General features: G+C 40.1%; 1 protein-coding gene across 2 annotated transcripts in view; it reads right to left on the minus strand.

The window, feature by feature from the left end:
• Positions 1-27,044, minus strand: part of nlgn2a (neuroligin 2a) — a 215,548-nt gene that overhangs the window by 132,083 nt on the left and 56,421 nt on the right. For both annotated transcript variants that reach the window (XM_083541443.1, XM_083541442.1), the window contains exon 2: positions 4,447-5,209. In XM_083541443.1, the coding sequence (XP_083397569.1) occupies positions 4,447-4,933 (487 nt within the window). In that variant the 5' untranslated portion in view covers positions 4,934-5,209. The remainder of the gene's footprint in view (positions 1-4,446; positions 5,210-27,044) is intronic.

The raw sequence follows: 27,044 nt of genomic DNA on the forward strand, positions 1-27,044 counted from the left end.
TATTTCTCTCACAGTGGACATGCACCTACGATGACAATTTCAGACCCCTCCATTATTTCGAAGTGGGAGAACTTGCAAAATAGCAGGGTGTTCAAATACTTATTTTCCTCACTGTATATAGTGAAGGTTAGTTAGGTGTGAAAAAATGCTGTAAAGTGAGAATGTTTAAAAAAAAAAATTATCAATTAACAAAATAGAAAATAATTTAACATTTTAATCCAAATAAAATCAGGCACAACTAGCAATTCATTTTAATTTCTAACTTTTGCACACTTTGTACACAAAATTTGGGATTTTGTAAGATCAGAATCAGGTGTAAACCTGTAAACTTCTGTAGAAGACGTCTGGACAGGAGTGGTCAAAAAGACCATTCCCACAAGAAAATAAAGATAAGGGTCTCAAATATACAGGAAAATGTTTGAACTGAGAAGCAGTTTGTTTGCCGAAACACAGGGTTACCTACCTAAACTAGAGATGTTCCTCTTCAGGAACTCGATCAACAAAGCTTTGGGAACGAGAGTACAATACCGCCAGACTGACCAATTCCTGCCTAGTGTGGAATGGCACAGCTAGTTTGAAGGACAGAGGGGCCAGGAGTGGCACTAATGTCAAGGTTATAGGACCTGACGAATCAGTCAGTGGGGTAGACCAACCCGCAGCATTGTAAATGTCTTGCAGAGACACTCCAGAGGAAAAGACCTTAGAGGCCACCACGCTCTGGGTTGAGTGAGCTCTGAGCTCGAAAGGAGCGGGAAGACCAGAGGGATCAGAAGAGGAGGAGATAGCATTCACAATCCACCTGCCGTAGCAGACGAACAGCTAGTCCGACTTTCTTCAAAAAGAGTTCTGTGGACATATATGTCTGATGCATCTGGTTAAGCTTCTCCTGGTCAGGGCCTGAAAAGGAGGAAGATAGAATGCCTGGAGCAGGACTGGTCGGGGGGCAGCCGAGAGCACCTTGGGGACATACCCAAGCCTGGGGTAGAAAAAGGCATTGGCCATGCCTGGGTTGAACTCCTAACTGGTGGCTTTTTCACCATATTGTAAACAGGCGCCATTTTGCAGCATACAACCTCCTCATGGAGGCAGCTCTGGATTGGAGAATGGTTTTTGCCACCTCGGCTAAGAGACCAGAGGCTAAGAGCTGTGCCCCCTCAGGGGCTACAGCACAGTCCCCGCAGAACTCCCGGAAGCAGCGCAACAAGGTAAAAAGCATACAGGCGTATCCTCAGCCACGCCTGAACCATAGCTTGTCCAGTCCGAGTTGAGCTGTGTGAGTAAGGGAAAACCAGAGGGGACAGCAAGAGGTTTCTCAAGTAGTAAAAAGGTCCACTTGTGACCCATCACATCCGGGTGGAGGCTCCACTCCCCGTGCCTCGGAAGGACATCTGCTCAATGATTCAACCACTCTGGGTCGATACTGTCAACAGGACAACAGGAGTATCTGTCATACAAGCTTGTAAAGGAGGCGAAAGTGCAGACTCCCCTGGTGGTTGATGTACGACAACACAGATGTGTTGTCCATATAGATTATCACATAATAGCCCCTTGGATCCGAAAGAAAATGCTTTAACACTAGAAGCATGGCCAGCATCTCTCACCCACACACTTTTTAAGGGTGCTGGGTGAAAGTGCAAGGCCAAACAGAAGGACCCGATATTGGTAAGATTTGGCTCTGAAAGCAAACCTTAGCAACTTGCTGTGCAAAGGAAGGATGGCTATATAGAAATATGCGTCCTTCAGATCTATCATGACAAACAAGTCCTTGAAACTGATTTAAGACACAACTTGTTTTAGCGTGAGCATCTTGAACCTGAGCCTAATTAGTGAGCAGTTTAGTTGACTCAGTTGCAAATTGGGATGCAGCCCCCATCCTTATTTGGAACTATGAAGTACTGGCTGTAGAATCCGGACTCTCTGTCAGGGGAGGAACCACCTCAATGGCCTGCTTCCTTTTAACACCGTTTCTACTTCTTGTTCCATAACCAGAGCCTGCTCATGCCCCACCAGAGTGAAGCACACATCGTTGAATCTAGGACAAGACCCAACCTGAATCGTGTAGCCTTTTTCTACAGTGTGCAGGACCCGTGAAGACATGTTTGGCAGGAGCTTTTAAGCTGCCAGATAATCTCTTAAGGGAATTAGTCACTCAAGACTGACCTCTGGTGTGCCTAGAGCAGCTTGAGCGGTGCCCTAAAGCTGTTCTAGGGGCCTTAGGGGAGGCAACAAGCCCCCAAATCTGCTACTTTTTCTGGCGAAAGCTAAGGGAGGCACATGCTGAATACCGCTGTGCCCTGAAACACCGGAGGTGGCAGGGTTAACAAGTTGATGGAGAAGCGGTCAGGACCTCCTTTTCAAAGCCCTCTTGTTAAAGATGCATTACCTCCCTTGGCTTTGACTTTGACGCTAAGTCTTTGGACCCCACAATGCCCGCCGAGCGGCCCCAAGAGAGTAATAAGGGAGGAAGCTCTGAAATCCCGCCGGCAGTCTTTTTGCCTCCTGGAACAGGTGTCTTGCAGCGGACACCAGGACTGCTATAGACTGGCTGATGGCCCTAGCGGTCTCCTTTGTGGCCCTGAGAGCAAGCTCTGTACGACGCAACTCCAAGATGTTGTTGTTTCCCCTTTTATCTCCCTTGTCTAGCTCTTTGAGCAGGTCAGCCTGGTAGGCTTGCAAAACCGCCTTGGTATGCAAACAGCCGCTGGCTTGACCCACTGCCATGTAAGCCTTGCCCACCAAAGACAAAGAGGTCAGAAGGGGCTTGGTGGGCGGTCCCATGACCAATAGTAGCCAGCCATTGTCTCTTTAACCTGGGGAATCAGTCGCACTGTTTCAGTCCCACTACTTTAGGGTAGAGAGAGACATTAGGACTGGAGAGGCAGACCGAATAAGGGCTGCCACAGGATCTGGACATCTCAGTGTGCAGATTCGTAAAGAAGGGCAGGCCCTGGCATGAAGGCACACCCTCCCCACAGGGGAAGAAACCCCCAAAAAGCAGGCTTCCGAACCCTGGCAGAAGGTGCTGGATCTGGCAGGTATGGAAGGAGAAATGGAAAAGCCCATCTCTATTCCCTCTGCCAGGTCCATTTGTGAACCCCATGACCTACATACATGGTTCAGAGTGTGGTCACACAAAAGCGTTACCAAAGCGTTGTTGATGCAGCTCGATTTACTAAAGGGGAACTATCTTCATAATCCTGAACTATCTTTAGATTCCTCAAAGTAATGGTTTGGCCTCCACAGAGCCCTGAATTTATCAAGTTAGTCTTGGATCACATGAAGAGAAGGAAGGATTTGAGGCAGCCTAAATCCACAGAAGATCTGTGGTTATTTCTCCAAGATGTTTAAAATTACCCACCTGCTGTTTTTCTTTAAAGACTGTTTAAGATTGTGTATACCCAGAAGAATTAATGCTGTTTTTCAGGCAAAGGGTGGTCATACCAAATATAAATGTTATTTGGATTTCTCGTCTGTTAATTTACTTTCCATTTTGTTAATTGATAAAAATAAACAATGAACACTATTTTTGAAAGCATTCTTAATTTGCAGCATTTATTCACACCTGCCTAAAACTTTTGTACAGTACTGTGTATACACCTAAACACAATGCCTGCCAAAAGTTTGGAAACACATGCATGTTCCTTTTGTTCTGGGTAAAAGGAAGAACACACAAGAATTGGACAGTGAAATCCTGGAAGAAAGTTCTGTGGACAGATAAGAACAAATTTGACATTGTTAGCTCTAATAGAATAACTTATGTAAAGAGAGAACAGGGGAGAAGATGTTAGCAGACTACCTCACCCCCACAGTTAAACATGGAGGTGAAAGCTTAATGGTCTAGGTTTATTTTGGAGCGGGGAAGGATGGAGACTTAATCTGGGTGAAAGGGAAACTACACCATCCTGGCTACCTTTCCATACTTCAACACAATGGAATTCCATCTGGACTGCTCTATAAGTGCTATTAAGGAAACAAGCAGTCTACTGGAGTGTTATCTATCATAGAATGATCTGCCCAGTCACCACACCTAAATTCCATTGATCTGCTCTGAGATTAACTGTATCGCAAGGTCAGAAAAATATTCCTCAAGTGAAGAACACATCTGGCAAGAGTAATGGCAAAATATTTCAGCTGACTATTTAAGGAATCTTACTGTCTGAATGGCAAGAGTGTCTAAAGCTGTTATTTATGCTAAGGGAGGGTTTTTCAATAAAAAATAATTTTAACATCTATACAGTTATATATATTTTTTTATCAAAGTAAATCTTCTTAGCCTTAAATGACCCAGTTTGTTGCATATAAACAAAAGGAACATGCATGCATCTCTCAAAAAACAACAAAAGTTGTTTCCAAACTTTTGACAAGCACTGTAGATCTAATATTTAAGCTGTTTAATATGTAATCTCTACACATATATAGTGTACAGTGCTGAATGTGGCAGCTCACCGTCCTCTGTGGGTACGTAGATGTTTAGGTAGAGGCAGTCCTCACTCTGGTTCTGAATGTAAGTAGCAGCCACGTCCAGGCTGTCAGTGAACCACACAGGTAGCATTATCTCAGGCAGCACCCCATGAAGGTTCTGTGGACACACTGATGCAAACTGAGTAGCGTTGCGCACTTCAGGCCATGAGCCAGGTGCCTCTGGGGGCTGAAACCGGCGATCACCAATGGGCGGGGTAGCATAGGGCACCCCTAGGTACTGCTCCACAGGGCCCAATATCTCATTATTCAGTTCCTTTTTGAGTCCACGCAGTTTTCCATAGTTGGTGCTGACAACAGGGTGTTTGACGCTGGGTTCAGAGCGCTGACACGCACCCAGAGTCAACCACAGTGCTATGCACAGAGCATAAACACTGCTGAGAGTGTCCAATCTGTGAGCACAGCTCGAGTCTTGCTTGCACCAGCGTGGTGGGCGCATGATTGCTTTTGGCATCTTTGTTATTTTCCTTATAATAAAGAAGGGGGTAATGAAGTGATTATGCAAGAAGTGTGATCTTTTTAGGTGTAAAAGAACATGGTGGACAGAGAGGACAGGAATAGGGGTTTGGGTGAACAGAAGTGACAGGGAGGAGAACTGTTGCCAGTGGTGATCTCAGCCCTGGCAGGTGGCTGTGACGTGGCAAAGGTCAAAGACGAGAAGTCTGTTCCGTTCCATTGCCTGGCAAGGTCCTCATGGGGTTGGTCACACAGATGATCACACTTGGGAGTCCTGTACAAGAGACAAAAAAAGTGCAAAAGTGAGACCTTTCCAGTTAACAAAAAATATTGTTAGGGCATTCAACAAAAAGGTCATTAAATATAACAAAAATAACATTCATGTTATTCAGTCAAAACATTTATGTTGTTTCCTGGTTGCTCAACATGTAAACCATTTTAAAAATTTGCTCAGTTGTAATCGATAGTATTCCTATACCATTCCTATAACCAATATCTTGCAGTCATTTTGTTATCTATACACTTTAGATACAGAACTTCACAGAGAACCTATACTGGACAAACTTTAAACCTAAAAATCATTTATAGAATCTTTGCATTCAAACTTGTAATGTAAACAAATGTCGAAAGATAAAAAAAATGTTCATTTAAATTTTAGTGGAAAAATATCAACTAATTTATTTAAAAAGTAACCAAAATCAACAAAAAAACAAAACAAAAACAAACAAAAAAAATTACATTTATACACTGGTTTTAGTTACAAAGGACTAAACCTTTTTAAACAAGAAACCTCATAAACATTAGTTATGGACAGCTAACAACAGATTACCCAAAAATTCCTTAAATGTTATCTTTAAAAATGTAGACAATACAACTAGCTAACAGCTACTTCTCACTATATAAACAGTTTTGGGGAACTATTGTACCTAAAATTTGTCTCTTTGAAGCTGTCACACATCACCCTATGGCATTACAAGCAGTATTTACAGTATGGAGAAATGCAGACCTGCTGTCTTTACACATTTTGTTTGTGTGTCTATGAGTTATTACTTCTGATCACCCACAAAGACCTGAAGCATACTTCCAAGCGCTGTAAGTCTTATTTAGACAGCTAACAGTCTACTGGAATGTTATCTATCATTGAATGGCCTGCAGTCACTGGACCTAAACCATATTGAACTGCTCTGGGATTAACTGGATCAAGGTCAGAAAGAAAGATCCAACCAATAAACAATACCTTTTGAAAGTTTTATAAGAGGTATATGCCAAATAGTTAAGTTTTGAAATTTAGGAGTCTGTAAAATCAGAAACAATTAACAACAGTTATAAGTGAAGATTAAATAGAAACTGGAAAGTGCTTTTACCAATATTCTAGTTAACAAATAGTAATTTTAATATAAAATTTCTAGTGTCCTTGTAATACCACCACCACCACCACCCCACAATACACACACAAACACACACACACACACACACACACACACACACACACACACACACACACACACACACACACACACACACACACACCAACCACCCACAAACACACGCACTGCTTTCCCAAGTGCCTTAATGTTAGAAAATGTATGCCGGGTGACATTTTCAGGGCATACTCCAGAAAACGTGGCTGCAGAAACAGTTTTCTTTTTTGTAGACTATTGCATTATAAATGTCCTGGGATTTATTGAGAAATTACACTCTTAAACTGATGATAAAGCTTTTTCATGGCTCACCCAGTCCGTTATGTATAACAAAGGTTGGTCCATTGTAAACATGGAATCAGTTGGAGTATGAGAAATAATGTGAGAAGATGAAGCCTAATTAAGAACACAAACATATTCATCCCATACTGAGAGCTCCTTTGTGTTTTTTAAAGGCCTTTGATTGTACAAGCGATGATTGATGAATCAATAGGTTTTATATGCGTTTCCTCTGGGGATTGCAGCTAGCTGTTTGTGAGCAAGCAGCTGTTCCTAGCAAGCATTTCTACACCACACACATGCACAGATGTATGTGCACATACCCCACAACCAGCACCATTAAAACAGCCGTGTGCTGGGGCTATATAACAATATCTAAGCCATTGAGAATCAGTAGAATAAAGGAAGATGCCAAGCAATATTCTCATCATTATCATCCTCATCGTCATCATCATCATCGTATTAATTATTACCACAGAAACCATCAACATCCTTAATATACTTCTCTTCACAGTTTGTCCTGTTTTATTGCTTAATCACTGTTATATAATCGTCTAATGTCTCTATTACTGCTCTCTACAGTAATTATTCTCTACAATTTCTTACACAAGACAACCTTTTTTTATTTAACAGGAAAGAAAAACTGACGCAAGTCATTTAAAACAGAAATTGGTGCAATTTGTTCTTTATTTACGTTTCCCTCTTTTTTATCATTCTATTACTGACAGGCTTTTATTTGATCAAACTCTCATCACTAACAATTCCCATCATTTCCCTCATCTCTCTGGTGAGTCTGTGATGTAAGACTGGTCTGTACTTAAACTACAAACAGCTAGAGAACCATATAAATATATACATATAAGCAGTGTTGGGCAGTAACGCGTTACCGGTAACGCGTTACATTTGAAAGCAACTAATACTGTAACACGTTACTTTTAAAAATAAAGTAACTTCATTACCGTTACCGTATGGTGCATTACCCGTTACTTTTTTAAATGAATGAATTTTCATTTGAGAGCAAGACGAGTTTCTCAAAGTGGAAATATACTCATTATTTCACTTTAGTTGAATATAAAGACAAAAACTTTTAAGTCAAATGTAAGCAGTGTCTTTCTGGTTCGAAGGTCGTATCTTCTTCTTCTTCTATCGGCTGCTCCCATCAAGGGTCGCCACAGCGGCTCATCCGTCTCCATACCACCCTGTCCTCTACATCTGTCTCTTTCACACCAACTACCTGCATGTCTTCCCTCACCACATCCATGAACCTCCTCCTTGGCCTTCCTCTTTTTCTCCTACCTGGTGGCTCCATCGTCAGCATTCTTCTACCAATATACAGTGAGGAAAATAAGTATTTGAACACCCTGCTATTTTGCAAGTTCTCCCACTTAGAAATCATGGAAGGGTCTGAAATTGTCATCGTAGGTGCATGTCCACTGTGAGAGACATAATAAAAAAAAAAAAATCCAGAAATCACAATATATGATTTTTTAACTATTTATTTGTATGATACAGCTGCAAATAAGTATTTGAACACCTGTCTACCTGGCTAGAATTCTGACCCTCAAAGACCTGTTAGTCTGCCTTTAAAATGTCCACCTCCACTACATTTATTATCCTAAATTAGATGCACGTGTTTGAGGTCCTTAGCTGCATAAAGACACCTGTCCACCCCATATAATCAGTAAGAATCCAACTACTAACATGGCCAAGACCAAAGAGCTGTCCAAAAACACTAGAGACAAAATTGTACACCTCCACAAGGCTGGAAAGGGCTACGGGGAAATTGCCAAGCAGCTTGGTGAAAAAAGGTCCACTGTTGGAGCAATCATTAGAAAATGGAAGAAACTAAACATGACTGTCAATCTCCCTCGGACTGGGGCTCCATGCAAGATCTCACCTCGTAGGGGCTCAATAATCCTAAGGAAGGTGAGAAATCAGCCCAGAACTACACGGGAGAAGCTGGTCAATGACCTGAAAAGAGCTGGGACCACCGTTTTCAAGGTTACTGTTGGTAATACACTAAGACGTCATGGTTTGAAATCATGCATGGCACGGAAGGTTCCCCTGCTTATACCAGCATATGTCCAGGCACGTCTTAAGTTTGCCAATGACCATTTGGATGATCCAGAGGAGTCATGGGAGAAAGTCATGTGGTCAGATGAGACCAAAATAGAACTTTTGGGTCATAATTCCACTAAACGTGTTTGGAGGAAGAAGAATGATAAGTACCATCCCAAGAACACCATCCCTACTGTGAAGCATGGGGGTGGTAGCATCATGCTTTGGGGGTGTTTTTCTGCACATGGGACAGGGCGACTGCACTGTATTAAGGAGAGGATGACCGGGGCCATGTATTGCGAGATTTTGGGGAACAGCCTCCTTCCCTCGGTTAGAGCATTGAAGATGGGTCGAGGCTGGGTCTTCCAACATGACAATGACCCGAAGCACACAGCCAGGATAACCAAGCAGTGGCTCTGTCAGAAGCATATCAAGGTTCTGGCGTGGCCTAGCCAGTCTCCAGACCTAAACCCAATAGAGAATTTTTGGAGGGAGCTCAAACTCCGTGTTTCTCAGCGACAGGCCAGAAACCTTACTGATCTATAGAAGCTCTGTGTGGAGGAGTGGGCCAAAATCCCTCCTGCAGTGTGTGCAAACCTGGTGAAAAACTACAGGAAACGTTTGACCTCTGTAACTGCAAACAAAGGCTACTGTACCAAATATTAACATTGACTTTCTCAGGTGTTCAAATACTTATTTGCAGCTGTTTCATACAAATAAATAGTTAAAAAATCATCCATTGTGATTTCTGGATTTTTTTTTTTTTTAGATTATGTCTCTCACAGTGAACATGCACCTACGATGACAATTTCAGACCCCTCAATGATTGCTAAGTTGGAGAACTTGCAAAATAGCAGGGTGTTCAAATGCTTATTTTCCTCACTGTAATTCATGTCCCTCCTTTGCACATGTCCAAACCATCTCAATCTCGCCTCCCTCACCTTGTCACCAAAACATTCTACATGCGCTGTCCCTCTAATAAACTCATTTCTAATCTTGTCCATCCTTGTCACTCCCAACGAAAACCTTAACATCTTTAGCTCTGCTACCTCCAGCTCCACCTCCTGTCTTTTACTCAATGCCACTGTCTCTAAACCATACAACATCGCAGGTTTCACCACAGTCCTATAATCTTTCCCTTTCATTCTTGCAGATACCCTACTATCACAAATCACTCCTGTCACTCTTCTCCACCCACTCCACCCTGCCTGCACTCTTTTCTTTACTTCTCTAACACACCCTCCATTAGTTTGCACTGTTGACCCCAGGTACCTGAACTCCTCCACCTTCTCCAGCTCTTCTCCCTGCAACCGCATCACTCCACTGCCCTTCCTCTCATTCACACACATGTATTCTGTCTTACCCCTACTGAGTTTCATTCCCCTTCTCTCCAGCGCATATCTTCACCTCTCCAGGCTCTTCTCAACCTGCTCCATACTCTTACCACAAATCACAATATCATCCGCAAACATCATAGTCCAGGGAGACTCCTGTCTGACCTCGTCCGTCAACCTGTCCATCACCACTGCAAACAGGAAAGGGCTCAGGTCCAATCCTTGATGCAGTCCAACCTTCACCCTGAACCAGTCTGTCGTACCTACTGCACACTTCACTGCCATCACACTGTCCTCATACATGTCCTGCACCACCCTCACATACTTCTCTGACACACCTGACTTCCTCATACAATACTACAACACCTCTCTTGGCACTCTATCGTACGCTTTCTCTAAATCCACAAATACACAATGCAATTCCTTCTGTCCTTCTCTATACTTCTCCATCAACATCCTCAAAGCAAATAAGGCATCTGTGGTGCTCTTCCTCAGCATGAAACCATACTGTTGCTCACAGATGGTTACCTCTTCTCTCAGCCTGGCTTCCACTACTCTTTCCCATAACTTCATGGTGTGACTGATCTGGTCAAAAACTCCACTGCCATCTCTCCTAAACATCTCCACGCTTCTACCGTTATGTCATCTGGTCAAAACGACTTTCCACTCTTCATCCTCTTAATCGCTGCTCTCACTTCCTCCTTACTAATCCTATCTACATCCTGCTTCACCAACTCCACATCATCCAACCTTGTCTCTCTCTGATTTTCCTCATTCATCAGCTGCTCAAAATACTCCCTCCACCTTCTCAACACACTCTCCTCACTAGTCAACACATTTCCCTCTCCATCCCTTATTGCTCTAACTTGCAGTACATCCTTCCCAGCTCTGTCCCTCTGCCTGGCCAATCGGTATAAATCCTTTTCTTCTTCCTTAGTGTCCAACTTCTCATACAGCTCCTCATATGCCTTTTCCTTGGCTTTCGCCACATCCCTCTTTACCTGCTGCCACATCTCCTTGTACTCCCGCCTACTTTTCTCATCACTTTGTCTATCCCACTTCTGTTTTGCCAACCTCTTTCCCCTTATGCTCTCCTGCACTTCTGCATTCCACCTCTACGTCTCCTTGTCTTGCTTTCTATTTCCAGATGTCACACCAAGTACTTTTCCAGGTGCCTCCCTCATCACTCCTGCAGTAGTTGCCCAATCATCCAACACCTCTTCAACACCACCGAGCCTCTGTCTGACCTCTTCCCTGAACCTCACACTACACTCTTCCTCCTTCAGTTTCCACCATCTTATTCTTCTTTCAGTCCTCACTCTCCTCCTCTTCTTCTTCGCCTTCAAAACCATCCTACAGACCACCATCCGATGCTGTCTATACACTGTCCCCTCTCCTTCAGGTTGCATCTCCTGCATAGCACATGGTCCACCTGTGTGCACCTTCCTCCACTCTTATACGTCACCCTATAATCATCCTCCTATTAAAAATAAGTGTTTACCACTGCCATTTCCATCCTTTTAGCAAAATCTACCACCATCTGCCCTTCCACATTCCTCTCCTTAAAACCATACCTACCCATCACCTCCTCATCACCTCTGTTCCCTTCACCTACATGCCCATTAAAGTCTGCCCCAATCACCAACGGTTCTTTTCTAGGTACACCATCTACCACTTCATCTAATTCACTCCAGAATCTTTCTTTCTCCTCCATCTCACAGCCAACTTGTGGAGCATAGGCACTGATTACATTTATCATCATCCCTTCAACTTCCACCTTCACGATCATCACCCTATCAGAAACTCTCTTCACCTCCACTACACTCTTACTGTACTTTTCCATCAGAATCACCACTACACCATTTCTCTTTCCATCCACACCATGATAAAACAGTTTAAATCCACCTTCAATGTTCCTGGCCTTACTCCCTTTCCACTTGGTTTCCTGAACACACATCATATCTACCTTTCTCCTCTTCATCATATCAGCTATCTCTCTCCCTTTACCTGCTATAGTACCAATATTTAAAGTACCAACCCGAACCTCCACTCTTCTACACTTCTCCTTTCCCTGCCGTCTCTGTAGACGTCTTCCTCCTCTCCTTCTCCTCCTTCGGCCAACAGTAGCCCAATTTCCACCGGTACCCTGTCAGCTAACGAGACCTGTGGCGGTCGTTGTTAACCCGGGCCTCGACCGATCCGGTATGAAATTCTCATTTGTGATCCGCATATTTGATTTGGCATATGTTTTTACGCTGGATGCCCTTCCTAACGCAACCCTCCCCATTTACCCGGGCTTGGGACCGGCACTAAGAGTGCACTGGCTTGTGCATACATAATGGCTGGGTTGGTTCGAAGGTTGTATCTACTGCGATAATCAGCAACTCCAATCTGTTGAAGCTCCTCCAGGAACTCCATGCTAGAAGCTAGAAGCTAACCCGGTGTTCTGTTCTACATTGTTGATAGTTTTCATACTTAAGCTGTGAGAGGAACATTTTTAAGAGCTCAACACAACAGCTTTTATGATGCAGAAGCCACTTTAGTTTTTGATTGTGAATATATTATTCAGCTTGTTTTGTTATTTATTTCAGAAATCCTTTATTTCAGAAATCCCTGATTTATTCAGTTTGTGCTGGTCTGACTTAAATAAAATAGCGTTTAAAAATTACTTTGTGTTTAAGTCAGTTTTGTGTTTGTATAGACCATAACGCATAAAAGGGCATTAATGGAAACATTAAAGAAGGTTCTTTAAAAAAGTTACTTAAAAGTAACTTTTAACAGTAACGCATTACTTTTTGGTGTAAGTAATCAACAAAGTAACTAAGTTACTTTTTGAATAAAGTAACGAGTAACTGTAACTAGTTACTATTTTTTAGTAACTAGCACAACACTGCATATAAGCATAGATACACCAAAGACAGCAAGTTAAATCCAAAAGTATTGTTGATATTTACATGAGAAAACTTATATTCTATTTAGAGATGTGTTATATGCTTCTATAAATCTATTTTATTTGAATATAATGCAGGTGACTGTTTTTATACTGTATAAATCACCTCCTAGTACTTCAAATCGAAGAAGGAATCAGCATTTGCTGTCAAAGTTAACAAAGTAAAAAGTGCAAGAGACAAGTATAAACATCTAACAGGAGTTTAGTATATTGCACAAAGAAATTGCTGCATGTATAGTAGTTAACTTAATCACTGCAAAGATGTGCAATTTTGGTATTAAACCGTAAAACTGTTAGAATGCATGTAATCCTAAACAAGCTATGGCTATGTCTAAACTAATCCGGATACATTTGAAAATAGCGTTTTCGTCTAAAATTCTCCATGTCCACACGTTCGTTTTCAATCGCTTCACAAAAGTTTTTCATCCATACTGAAACGTCTGAAAAAGCTTACATCCCTGTACTTCTCATGAGCAAAATGTAAGACGCTTTGACCTTCGTCATTTCTGCCTGGCATTAATTTACTTTCCCGCTCTTTAAAACGTCAAGGAAATGACTAAAAATATGTAATAATTTTCAATAGCCTTCATTTTCATGATCCACACTGCAATGTAAAAATGGCGTTTTCAAAAAGTTACATATTTGTTGACTGAAATTGCAGTCTCAGTGTGAACGAAAGACCAAAATGGAGAAAAAAATATGCGTTTTCAAATAAAAATGTATTAGTGTCCTGTTAGGACAGGACTGTCATGAAGTGTCAACACATTACAATAAAAAGTTCTGTCTGTAGGTGTGTTGCACATGGTCCAAGCACAAGCTTTTTAGGTTGTTTACATGGCAATTAGTCCATTCAGCAGATTACTAATTACATTATTCTGATTGGCTGCATGCCAGATGAATGGTTTGATGTTTATTCCCAAATCAGTTGTATTCTTGCCAGATTATTATGCTGTGTGTATACATTCAAATACTGTAGTGTAAGCAAGATTTGACAGTAAAGCACCTCAGATCAGCCTCCCGCATTGACAAGATCATACATTGAGATTGTTCCAAACTGATCTGGAATCAGAGATCTTACTTATTAAGGATCACATTGGGCAAATGAGACACAGCTTTTACACTCTGGGCCTCTTTAAAAGCAGCTGACGCCTGTGCCCTGTAGGCAGCCTAGAGCAGGCACAGACTGGGCACAGCGCTGGCGTGCAGCTGGCATCGGCACCGTCGCCGCAGGACACTCAGGTTATTTGGGTCTTAATTGCTTAATTGGCATTGTTACAAGGCCTAATTGGGCTGAAGTGAGCACACTGTGAGCTATGAGGGGGTGGCGGAAAGTGATGAATGGGCGGAATAAAAAAGAGCGAGGAGAAAATTCTCCATAAATTTGCACACATACATGTATATACAGTACTCTCTCTCTCGCTTACACACACAAATACACAGGCTTTATTCTCAGTGGGTGTGGACTGGAGATTTGCCATTGGGCCTACCTGAGATCAAGTAGATAATTTCAAGTGTGAGAGCAGGTGGTCTATTGTGTGCAGGTGAGTGTGCTCTTGAGGTCAAACATCAGCACCCTGGGAGATGGCAGTGTGTGTGATTATGTTTTCATAAGCGTGTGCACACTTTCTTGTTTTGTGTGTGTGTGTGTGTGTGTGTGTGTGTGTGTGTGTGTGTGTGTGTGTGTGTGTGTGCTCATCAATAGCAAGGCTGCCGACGGCTAGGTCAAACTTTAAGTTCACACTTTTTCTCCTCTATTCATCTCTCTCTCCTCCCAGAAGATTAAGCTAAGAGTCGATCAGGGTCCTGCTGAGCCAAGAGGGATAGAGCAAACAGATGGATAGAGAGACAGCGGTCATTGTGGGGAAAACTAGTAAGACTGAAACAGTATTACCAGCAATTGCATCCAGAGTGGTCTTTCAATGTGGCAGAATACTGTTCAACTAAATCGTGACTGTGTGTGTGTGGGGGGGGGGGATGTCAGAGAGCAAATCTCAAAGCTGCCCATTTTATTCAAAATGGGGGGGGGGGGGGGGGGGGGAGATCCGACTTATGTGGTGCTGTAAATAAGATTTTCCAACTTCTGGAATGTTCTAACAAACACCTTTTATAAGTGGGATCCTCGCAAAATCTATTTTGGCATCTAAGTTGCCATGACGGTAGAAAGGATTTCATCTTGGAAGTAAAAATCAACAGGCAACATGCATCTTGTGGTCAATTTTAAGTTATTACTTCCATTAAAAAAAAACAGACCACTTCTCACCATTTTAGCAATGCAAGCAGCAGAAATCACAGTACTGAGCTAACATTAACGGAAACTACCCTTCTTAGAAAAGGAAGCTGGGGTTAGGAAGGTTGGAGTTCAAATACCGGAAGTAAGTAAGGCCATTAAGAGTCAGGTGCTGCTCTCTGGCTTTGCTCTGACCCTCAGTTCCTTTAAGCAATTAGGCATTTTATTTAAATCTGAGAGGACGGCACAATGACAATAAGACACACACACACACACACACTTTGGGAAATGGAGGTCACAGACCATCAGAGCACAAAATTGGGAACAATATGCCCTGAAGAGTTAAAGTCAAATATTTACAGGGCTTTAATGTGGCCCGGGTCTTTCTTCTCACAGAGAGGTCACACTAGCACTGGAGAGCACAGGGCTAATGAGACAGCACACACTAATCATTATACTTCCTTACTAGCTATAACCAGTGTGTGTCTGAGTGTGTCTGTGTGTTTGGGCCTTTATTAATCTAAGTGTGTTTGTATTTGTGTGTGTGTGTGTGTGTGTGTGTGTGTGTGTGTGTGTGTGTGTGTGTGTGTGTGTGTGTGTGTGTATGCGTGTGTGCGTGTGTGCGTGCGCGTGTGTGCGTGTGTGCGTGTGAGTGTGTGTGTTTCTGAGATGCTGGACAGACAGAAAAGATGTCACAGTTCTGTTAAAATACAACCATTATAAAGAGCAGAAGGAGGTCAGAAGCTGTCATCATGTCTCATTCCAGTTAATATTCAATAGCAGAAGGTGTTCAGCTTCATGCATATTCAACACACATAACGTGTTTGGAGAAGGGAAGGAAAGGGAAGGGAAGAAAAGAGAATCCAATCGATCCACATTATCATTACATTTATGCAGGTTTCTTCTTTACAACACAACTATTGCTACCCATAGAGTATATGCAGGTGATTGTTTAGTATTTATTTACCTTATGCCTGGGCTACTGCAACATACTCCTGGCAGGTCTGTCCATGTACATAACATGGTCCTTGCAACTGACCCAGAATGTAGCTGCAGTCTTATATTCAACATTCCCAAGTCCACCCACACCACCCCATTGCTGCATTAGATCCCTGTAGCTGCCAGATTTAAAACATTGATGCTTGCCTACAAAACCTCAGACGCACATTCCACACCCTTCTCTACAGCACACATCTAAAAGACGTACATTAAGATTCTCCTCACTCCTAGTATACAGGTGGTGGAATGAATTTGCAGCCCAGAGAACTGAAGACTTACCTTTTGAACAATCACTGATCAGTAAACTGATGTAATAAAATAATTGACTTGTTTGTTTACTTACTCCGCTCAGTCTTCTCTAAGGCTTCTTCTTGACCATGATTTTTAAACTTTTTTAATCCTATTTTTTTATTGTATATATATATATATATATATATATATATATATATATATATATATATATATATATATATATATATATACAGTGAGGAAAATAAGTATTTGAACACCCTGCTATTTTGCAAGTTCTCCCACTTAGAAATCATGGAGGGGTCTGAAATTGTCATCGTAGGTGCATGTCCACTGTGAGAGACATAATCTAAAAAAAAAATCCAGAAATCACAATATATTATTTTGTAAACTATTTATTTGTATGATACAGCTGCAAATAAGTATTTGAACACCTGTCTATCAGCTAGAATTCTGACCCTCAAAGACCTGTTAGTCTGCCTTTAAAATGTCCACCTCCACTACATTTATTATCCTAAATTAGTTGCACCTGTTTGAGGTTGTTAGCTGCATAAAGACACCTGTCCACCCCATACAATCAATAAGAATCCAACTACTAACATGGCCAAGACCAAAGAGCTGTCCAAAGACACTAGAGACAAAATTGTACACCTCCACAAGGCTGGAAAGGGCTAGGGGGAAATTGCCAATCAGCTTGGTGAAAAAAGGTCCACTGTTGGAGCAATCATTAGAAAATGGAAGAAGCTAAACATGACTGTCAATCTCCCTCGGACTGTGGCTTCATGCAAGATCTCACCTCGTGGGGCCACAATGATCCTAAGGAAGGTGAGAAATCAGCCCAGAACTACATGGGAGGAGCTGGTCAATGACCTGAAAAGAGCTGGGACCACCGTTTCCAAGGTTACTGTTGGTAATACACTCAGACGTCATGGTTTGAAATCATGCATGCACTGAAGGTTCCCCTGCTTAAACCAGCACATGTCCAGGCACGTCTTAAGTTTGCCAATGACCATTTGGATGATCCAGAGGAGTCATGGGAGAAAGTCATGTGGTCAGATGAGACCAAAATAGAACTTTTGGGTCATAATTCCACTAAACGTGTTTGGAGGAAGAAGAAAGATGAGTACCATCCCAAGAACACCATCCCTACTGTGAAGCATGGGGGTGGTAGCATCATGCTTTGGGGGTGTTTTTCTGCACATTGGACAGGGCGACTGCACTGTATTAAGGAGAGGATGACCGGGCCATGTATAGCGAGATTTTGGGGAACAACCTCCTTCCCTCAGTTAGAGCATTGAAGATGGGTCGAGGCTGGGTCTTCCAACATGACAATGACCCGAAGCACACAGCCAGGATAACCAAGGAGTGGCTCTGTGAGAAGCATATCAAGGTTCTGGTGTGGCTTAGCCAGTCTCCAGACCTAAACCCAATAGAGAATCTTTGGAGGGAGCTCAAACTGCGTGTTTCTCAGCGACAGGCCAGAAACCTGACTGATCTAGAGAAGATCTGTGTGGAGGAGTGGGCCAAAATCCCTCCTGCAGTGTGTGCAAACCTGGTGAAAAACTACAGGAAACGTTTGACCTCTGTAATTGCAAACAAAGGCTCCTGTACCAAATATTAACATTGACTTTCTCAGGTGTTCAAATACTTATTTGCAGCTGTATCATACGAATAAATAGTTAAAAAAATCATACATTGTGATTTCTGGATTTTTTTTTTTAGATTATGTCTCTCACAGTGGACATGCACCTACGATGACAATTTCAGACCCCTCCATGATTTCTAAGTGGGAGAACTTGCAAAATAGCAGGGTGTTCAAATACTTATTTTCCTCACTGTATATATATATATATATATATATATATATATATATATATATATATATATATATATATATATATATAATTTTTAATCCTATTTTTTTATTGTATATATATATATATATATATATATATATATATATATATATATATATATATATATATATATATATATATATATATATTTATATGTGAAACCATCCTAATAGACTAAGAGATAAAATAAGATTTAAAAAATCTTCTTAGAACAGTAATGAAGCACCTCTCCTTGACTTTGCACAGCTTGATAAATGAGAAATAGGAGAAAGATGAAAGGAAGAGTCGGCGGGAAGATAAGAAAAAGCTGGACGGAGTCATGTATCATGAATTTCAGACAGATCACAGTGATAAGGTCAAAAGATAAATTATCTGTGGTTTGTGTTGGGGTTATACCTAGATATGGGCTGTATGTAGGTTCTATTCTTTTTCTGCTTTTTCTGTTTCTATCTCTTTTCCCTTTTTTTCTCTCTGCTATTCCCCTATAATTTTTTCTCCTCTCCCCACCATTTAGTCCAGAATAAATAGAATCCTGACAGTAAGTTCTATCAGGCTTTTGTTTCATGAGTGAACTGCTTTTCAAGATTAAACAGAGCAACTGTTTTAAACACACATTTAACTGACATGCAAAGAGAAATGCACATAGGCTTCCTCTCCTTTAACCCTGGATTTTAAACGACCTTCATCTCCCCCCTCACTGCCCTCTACTTCTTTCTTCCCTGTTGACTCCCTTGAGATAGAAATCAAAGAGACATACAACGGAGTGAAGTGAACATCTCCTCCCACACACACTCGCAGCCTACAGCTATACGTGTGTGCAGGTTTGTATAGCATCTCAGTTCCAGCAACCTGAATTCTGCAGACACGTCCAGGCAAATCCTGCGCTGTCTTTCCTATGAACAAAAGGATTCTGGCTGTGGAGAGTGTCTGAATGGCACCATCGCATCCAAATAGTTGTGTGTGTCTCATTAAAATGAAATGCCCTGAATGTGAAACAACCTCTCTTCCTCTTTCCTCCAAACTAGAAGAGTTGTGCCAACTTTACTGGTCCACTGGGTGTACACGACACAATGGAACACAATGGAAACAACTATCTCTCTCTCTATTCTTGTCCATTCCAGCATTGTCAGCCAGCTCACTTCTATCTTCTATGAAGCCACAAATGGTACTTTTATCATGTTTTTACCTTATGATACACCACACCATTCCTGTTCAATACACTCTTTACACAGCACAATGGCCTCTGCAGTGTTATCACCTCAGCCCATAATAATTAAAATGTACCACAGACACTCAGACAGTGAACACTGTGTATGTAAGTAAAGCAGAAAAACCACTAGGACTTATTTTACTAAGTAAAAGTATTCCTAATACATTCAAAATCTTTCTCTATTCTATGAAAGATTAAACATTGAATTAAACAGGTCTTGGAAGTGGGACACATCGTGAGCATAATTGTATGCTTATTACAAACTGAAGTTTACTTTATGTGCAGTCATTACTGAAGACATTAACTGGCAGACACCCAATATACCTTTCAATGAATGAGACTTTTCCTAAAAAAAAGCATACAAAAAAATTATAATAATCACATTACATTTTGTAATGGCAAAAATATTCAACTAAATCAGAATAAAACCAGCTACAGTATATTAAATACTTCCTGCTTTTATTATTAAATCATGCAAAACTAAATACCTTGTACATTTATACTGAATTATGCTTGCATTTGTAAAATCACCTACTTTACAAAATCTAGCTCAAGTTTTACCCAGTATTAGATGTAATTATGTAAATGTAATTAATACTGGTTTTCCTTGTGAGATTTCATTTTTATCCAAAGCCACCACGGTGCTCATTTTAACCTCCAGTAATTTACATTAAATGCAAATGGACATGTTGGTAAACAGATTGTGTACTTTTTCTTCTTCGCTAGTTTGGAGACACTCCAGGAAGCATTTTTCTATCATCTCCTGATTTGAATTTAAAATTGAAAAGTATTGGCAGAGTTTTAAACCTAGAACAGGGAGAGTGGTGGCTCCAGCGGTTAAGGCGCTGGGTTGCCGATCGAAAGGTCTGGGGTTCAAGCCCCGGTATCGCGAAGCTGCCACTCTTGGGCCCTTGAGCAAGGCCCTTAACCCTCTATGCTCCAGGGGTCCCTTACGAGGGAAATATCAAGGTCCGTGACGTGGGGCCGCCTTCACGTGGGCTAACCACCTGCAGGAGGGACCATAAGGGACGGTGCTGTGAGGATTGGGCAGCAGTCGAAGGCGGGGGCCTGCTTAGACTGCTGCCCCCGCATTACGGATAAGCGGGAGAAAATGAATGAATGAATGAATAAAACCTAGAACAAACAAGTAGAACTCAATGGCAACAGTGTCAACATGGATGCCTCAGCTGCCAACAAGTCTGGTCCATCTTGTTTCTAATTTGTATGCCCGAAATAAAATACACTTCAACAAGAGGCTACTGATGAAAAATTAATATCAGACATTTGACTTTGCTGTAACTCTGACCCTGCATTGGATTACTTCCAAAATCTAATCATTGACTTATCTGCTGGTCCCATAATAAATTCTTTATAAATGCCATTCAACAGTTGATTCTTAAGATATTAATAAGAATCTCTGGGGAATGGACAGAGATAAATGAACAACTCAAAATAATAACATCTTTACTTTAGGAGACAAAGATCAAATAAAACTCAGTGATTTCAGGTGCGTTATTGTGTTCTAGCGTTATAAGTGTAGCATAAATGTTATGGTCATGTGACCTAATAATGACACATATGCAGCCACAAGTCCTGCAAAAAGCACTTATAAAACAAGACACAACAATGTGTTTGTATTGATTGAGCTGTATGAGCTGTTAGACTTTTGATCTGATAACCATACGTACATTGTAGAGGTACTCCCATATTAACGTTGCATGTTATTAGTGGTGGATAATTACGAAGTAAATGTCTAAGTTACTGGACTTAAGTAGCTTTTTTGCGTTTCTGTACTTTACTGAAGTATTTAAATTTGGGGAGACTTTTACTTTAACTTCACTACATTTTAAAATCAAATATCGTACTTTTTACTTAATTAAATTAACAAAATCAGTGGTTCCATTTTAGATTCGAGCAGATAGAAACTTAACTGGTCAAGCACGCATCAAGCCACCAATCAGGGTAGAGCGTGCGCTCTGTTTTTACCTTGTTTTGAGTGCTGTTTGGTGGTGTGTACTTAGCACAAACATACAGTTTAGCGTCAATTTATCAGCAAGCACAATATTTTGAGATTTATAAATTAATAAATTATGGAAGAAACTCTTAAATCCAACTTGCCACAACACCTTTAAATCCACGACTGAATAAAAGGTCTTGGATTCAAGCCCTGGTATCGCAAAGCTGCCACTCTTGGGCGCTTGAGCAAGGCCCTTAACCCTCTGTATCATGGCTGACTTCGTGCTCTAACCCAAGATTACGAACTTACAAGCTTGTGCTATGCGAAGAAAATAATTTCACTGTGCTGTAATGTATATGTGACCAATAAAGGCTCTTCTATTCTAATATTATTCTATTAATAGACTGGTGTGCTAAGAGTCACATTAGAGTCTGTTTGACATAAACTGTGTTGATAAAGAAAGAGTCTTGTGACAAAAAATATAATAGGAACATTATAGACATAATAAATCATAGCACTTTAGATACTTCAGTACATTTGAAGGTAATACTTTTGTACTTTTACTCAAGTGAAAGTTAAAAGTGAGCACTTTTACCTTTACTGGAGTCATATTTTATTTAGTGTAGCTACACTTTAACTCAAGTACATGGTTTGCGTACTTCTACCACCACTGTATGATATAAACAGATGTTTCTGACGCTGTTTGCTTAATTGTCCTTAGTGACTACAGATGTTTTCCAGGAAGATTAACTGAAATACAAACTGTATATATAGAGAAAGCATTTCCCGACTGCACCAAATGGAGGCAATGTGGAAATGTCTTCACTGCATATAGTTCATTATCAATTCACAAAATGTCAAGTAATTGTGTGACAAGTGGGCACTTTGGTTTCTTCTATTAAAAAAATTCAGTAAACTGCATTCAAAATGGCTGTTACTTTCCACTCCAACAGAAACTCAAATCTCTGAAGGATTTAGACCTCAGAGCAGGACATACACGAGTCAACTCCTCAGCTAATGACTGAGACCTTCATGGTCTGAGTTTGATGTGTTAGATATAGGAAAACACAAATCCTTTTGGCAGAGTTTGACAGTCTGTAGTACTTGCTTTAAATCTGTCTCGGTTTCAGACATGCACACAACCACACCCACACACACACACATACACACACACACACACACACACACACACACACACACACACACACACACACACACACAATGTGAATTTGTGCAAATTGGCATTGTATCTATTGGCATTGTAATTAAGGGTTTTTTTGTTTGTTTTTGTGAAAATATCTAAATTATATTAAAAACGTAATGTAATCAGATGTTAAAATACTAATTCAGATCTTGGTTGTTGGATAATTTATTCAAAACTAATGGGCGTAAGTAACAATAAAACACAAGGTATCCTAATGTGTACTAGCTTCTGCTCACTGTGGAGATTATTTAGATAAGCAAAAGAAACGGAAAGAAAGAAAGAAAGAAAGAAAGAAAGAAAGAAAGAAAGAAAGAAAGAAAGAAAGAAAGAAAGAAAGAAAGAAAGAAAGAAAGAACGACAGAAAGACAGAAAGAAAGAAAAAGTTCAACACTGAAGGCAAACAACAATTATTTATATAATTGTTAAGTATTTCAAAAGGAGTTAAATCTATTTACTATTTTCCTCCTACACTGCCATTTGAAAATCTAATGAACTAAATAATTAAAACAGATGATGAACTTTTGTTTATGATTTGGATTTTAATTTTATATCTATTCATTTAGCAGGCTCTTTTCTAGCAGACTTCCATATGACTCTTCTCCTTTGCCCTCGCTGTTTTCTCCCAGTTCTTCCATTTTTTTTACATTCTGTGGCGTCTTCTGTGTTTACCTGTCCAAAGTGCTCTAAAGTTTAGCGGGTGGTGCATCAGTAGTACTGGTCCATGGGGAAACACAATGCTCTGTGTGTAGTTGAATGGACTAAACAAAGCATCGAGGGAAACCATTTGCCTTAATGATTTTTTCTATTCAAATTAATAATGTTACTCAAGGAATTGTTTCAGCCCTATTAAGAAGATATAAAAATAAATTAAAAAATAATATTTGCCTATAGATAGAATTTAACTTACTGCTGCTTGGCCAACGTGCTAATCCAGCCTTGTACTACAAAAAAAAAAAAAAAAAAAAAGGTAATTTAGATAATAAGCCAGAATATTATCAGCCAAAATATCAGAATAACAAAATTTAACTCAACATGCTAGGTAGGTTCAGATGAGGTCAAACAAGATATTTCACTCTTTGCTAATTCCAGATTAAAACATTTAGAGCTAGGATTGCTCATCCTCAAAATGCAACTGTGCAGACTGGTGGGTTATTCATCATCAAACACATGCACGTAAGGCTATAAAATTAACTACATTGTGTAGCATGCAAAAGGTCACAACAGACGACAAATTGATTACTTAATCAATTGATTCTTGTTTTTTTCCTTCCTACCTTGATAAACTTGACTGGATGCTAAAATGTAATGAATGGATAATAAAACTGAGCAAATTGAATTGATGTATAGTTTAGAGTCTTTGGCTAGATGACAGAAGATAACTTTGAAAGTCTAAATTAAACTGTAAGGTAAGGAATTAATGTATTTTTGTGGAAAAGTAATTAAGATAAGATAAGATAAGATAAGATAAGATAAGATAAGATAAGATAAGATAAGATAAGATAAGATAAGATAAGATATACCTATAAGTACAAGTACTCAAGTACAAGTATATTTCAATTATATTTCTACCTTGCTCCCGGTACTTACATTTGCTTGAAGATTTCAGCTTCCTCTCTTTTACACTAAGGTCACTGTATAATTTTGTTTCTGCTAACAGCAGATTTGACAGCATGCATTCATCTTTAAAACTGTACAACACTCCAGTGGGCGCTGAACATATGCACTCATCAGGATGCCTGATCTGATTACTCTCGCTGGTGATTAAGACGTCCTCCCAGAAAAGCAACAGATTCTAAAGAGTGCAATGAAACCCAGCAAAACATTTGTGGCCAGCTAAAGTTATATTAACTGCATGGGTGTTAACCCAACACATGGGGTTTTGCTGTGAGAGCAGTTTATGTTTGGTGGATAGGAAAACAAGCAGCTTGTGCATGGAGATATACTTGCAAATCCATCTATCTCACCCTGATCTAGGTAACGTGTCAGAACTGGCATCTATAGTGCACACAATGTAGGAATAAGAGAACAGGAGCAATGCAATTATTAGTCATACGATTATAAGTATCTGTTCAGTTCACACAAAGAAAACAGATCGTCTTTAGGTTACGTATGTAACCCTGGTTCCCAAAGGGAACAAGATGCTGCGTCATCAACGCTTTGGGAATGCTTCTCCGTGTCCATGCTCTAAATCACGTGTGTAATCTGTCCAATGGAACAGCACATCATCACCGGTGGGGCGACGTCATGACCAGGAAGCTATGAAAAGCACATGCGGTGGAGACCTAACTTCTGCAAGTGAAGGAAGCACTGCAGGTATGCAGGGAGTGTGGCCTGGAGACGCAGCGTCTCGTTCACTCAGGGAATTGGGGTTACATACGGAACCTATAGACGTTCCCCTTCAAGAACTCAAGCTGCATCAACAATGAGAGAATGGGAGTCTAATACCCCCAGACTGACCAGTCCCTGCCTAGCATGAATGGGCACCGCTATGTCGAAGGACAGAGGGGCCAGGAGTGGCCCTATGTCAAGGCTGTAGAAACTAACAAAGGTCAGTAGATGGCCGGTGACGTCGCGCCATTTCTTTAGGAAAGATTACACATGTGATTCAGAGCGTGGACTCCCAAAGCATTGTTGATGCAGCTCGAGTTCCTGAAGGGGAACTACAGAAGCAACATCGGGACATTAGATGTGGATTATTGACAAATGTGTCCATCATGTTTCATGATGTAACAAATGAGTGGATTAGACTGTCATCCAACAAAAGTAAACATTTTATTATGAGCTAAATAAATGTGCAAATAAATGTGAGATAAATAAACACATACTGGGCCTCATTAATCAAATATGAACCTGCTCATTTATTTATAAAATTGTGCCTTATTATATAACAAATGTGCCATTAATGGAGATTTGGTTAATTTGGAAAAACTTTTGTATGCTAGGAGAGCTTCTGAGACACTTCTCCGTTGAAGAAGATTGAATATTTGCCCTTGAATCATGGCTTTCAGATCAAAAAAATTCTATGAGTAACTGCAAGTTTAACAGAATATACATTTAAATTTAATGACTAGCAATAAAAGCAAAAAAAAAAGCAATCTCTAAAATAAGACTAACAGATCAATCAGCTATAAATAAATAAATAAATTACTTAATTAATTAGTGTGTGTGTGTGTGTGTGTGTGTGTGTGTGTGTGTGTGTGTGTGTGTGTGTGTGTGTGCGTGCGTGCATGTGTGTATATGTATGTGTATATATATATATATATATATATATATATATATATATATATATATATATATATATATATATATATATATATATATATTTACATACACACATACATTAATTAATTAAGTAATTTATTTATTTATTTATAGCTGATTGATCTGTTAGTCTAATTTTAGAGATTGCTTTTTTTTCAGCGGTGGGCTATCAGGGCTTCTCAGAGCCTTCTTTGCTGGTCTTTTCAAATATAAAATTCAAATATTTGTTCCATGAAATTTTATACATTTATTCCCAACAGTCTATTCTCTTTATTTCGTAGCGTTTCTCTTGGCTGCACTGCTTCCAGAACGTGTTTGTGGATGTTAGATTTTCTTTCCAATCAGATTTCAGCCTGTACGTGCTGCCATGTCAATCTAATCTGCCCAGGGCCTTTAGATTCAGTAGCGCTGGCCAATTTATCTTAGATTATATTAGCAATGGGTCTGTTTCTTCAACCAATCAGATTCCAAATTCGCCACACAGAATAGAACATAGTCAGCACAGAATAGCGTCAGCAATTTTCTGTCCAATAATTGGTTGGTTAGAGGAAAACTGTTACAGCCAAGTTCGACTGGCAAAACACGTCTGTAGTGCTCTGCACACATTAATACATCAGAGTTACTGTTATTTTATGCCCACAATGGCTGACGGAGGAAGAGAAATCGATTTGGCCTCAGACATTCTTAAAAATCAATTTTCAAGAAAAGCTAAACAAGAGGAGAGGTCCCCGAAGCTAGCTAGCTTGTCTCAGCTCGGGAAAGGGTTTAGTTCGCCACTTCCAGATCAGTGCCTACAAGCGGTACCACTGGCTTACAGCCTCTATATATATATATATATATATATATATATATATATATATATATATATATATATATATATATATATATATATATATATATATATATATATATATATATATATATATATATATATATATATATATATATATATATATATATATATATATATATATATATATTTATTTATTTATTTTTTTAATAGTTTTACCTCTGTGAGCATTACTCATTACTGTGAGTTTCCTTCAAAGTTCAAATTAGCTGCCTGGGTTAACATTCATAAATATTATCTCCACATTCACATGA

This window comes from Silurus aristotelis (assembly GCF_946808225.1).
Source record: "Silurus aristotelis genome assembly, chromosome: 5".
Lineage (NCBI taxonomy): Eukaryota > Metazoa > Chordata > Actinopteri > Siluriformes > Siluridae > Silurus > Silurus aristotelis.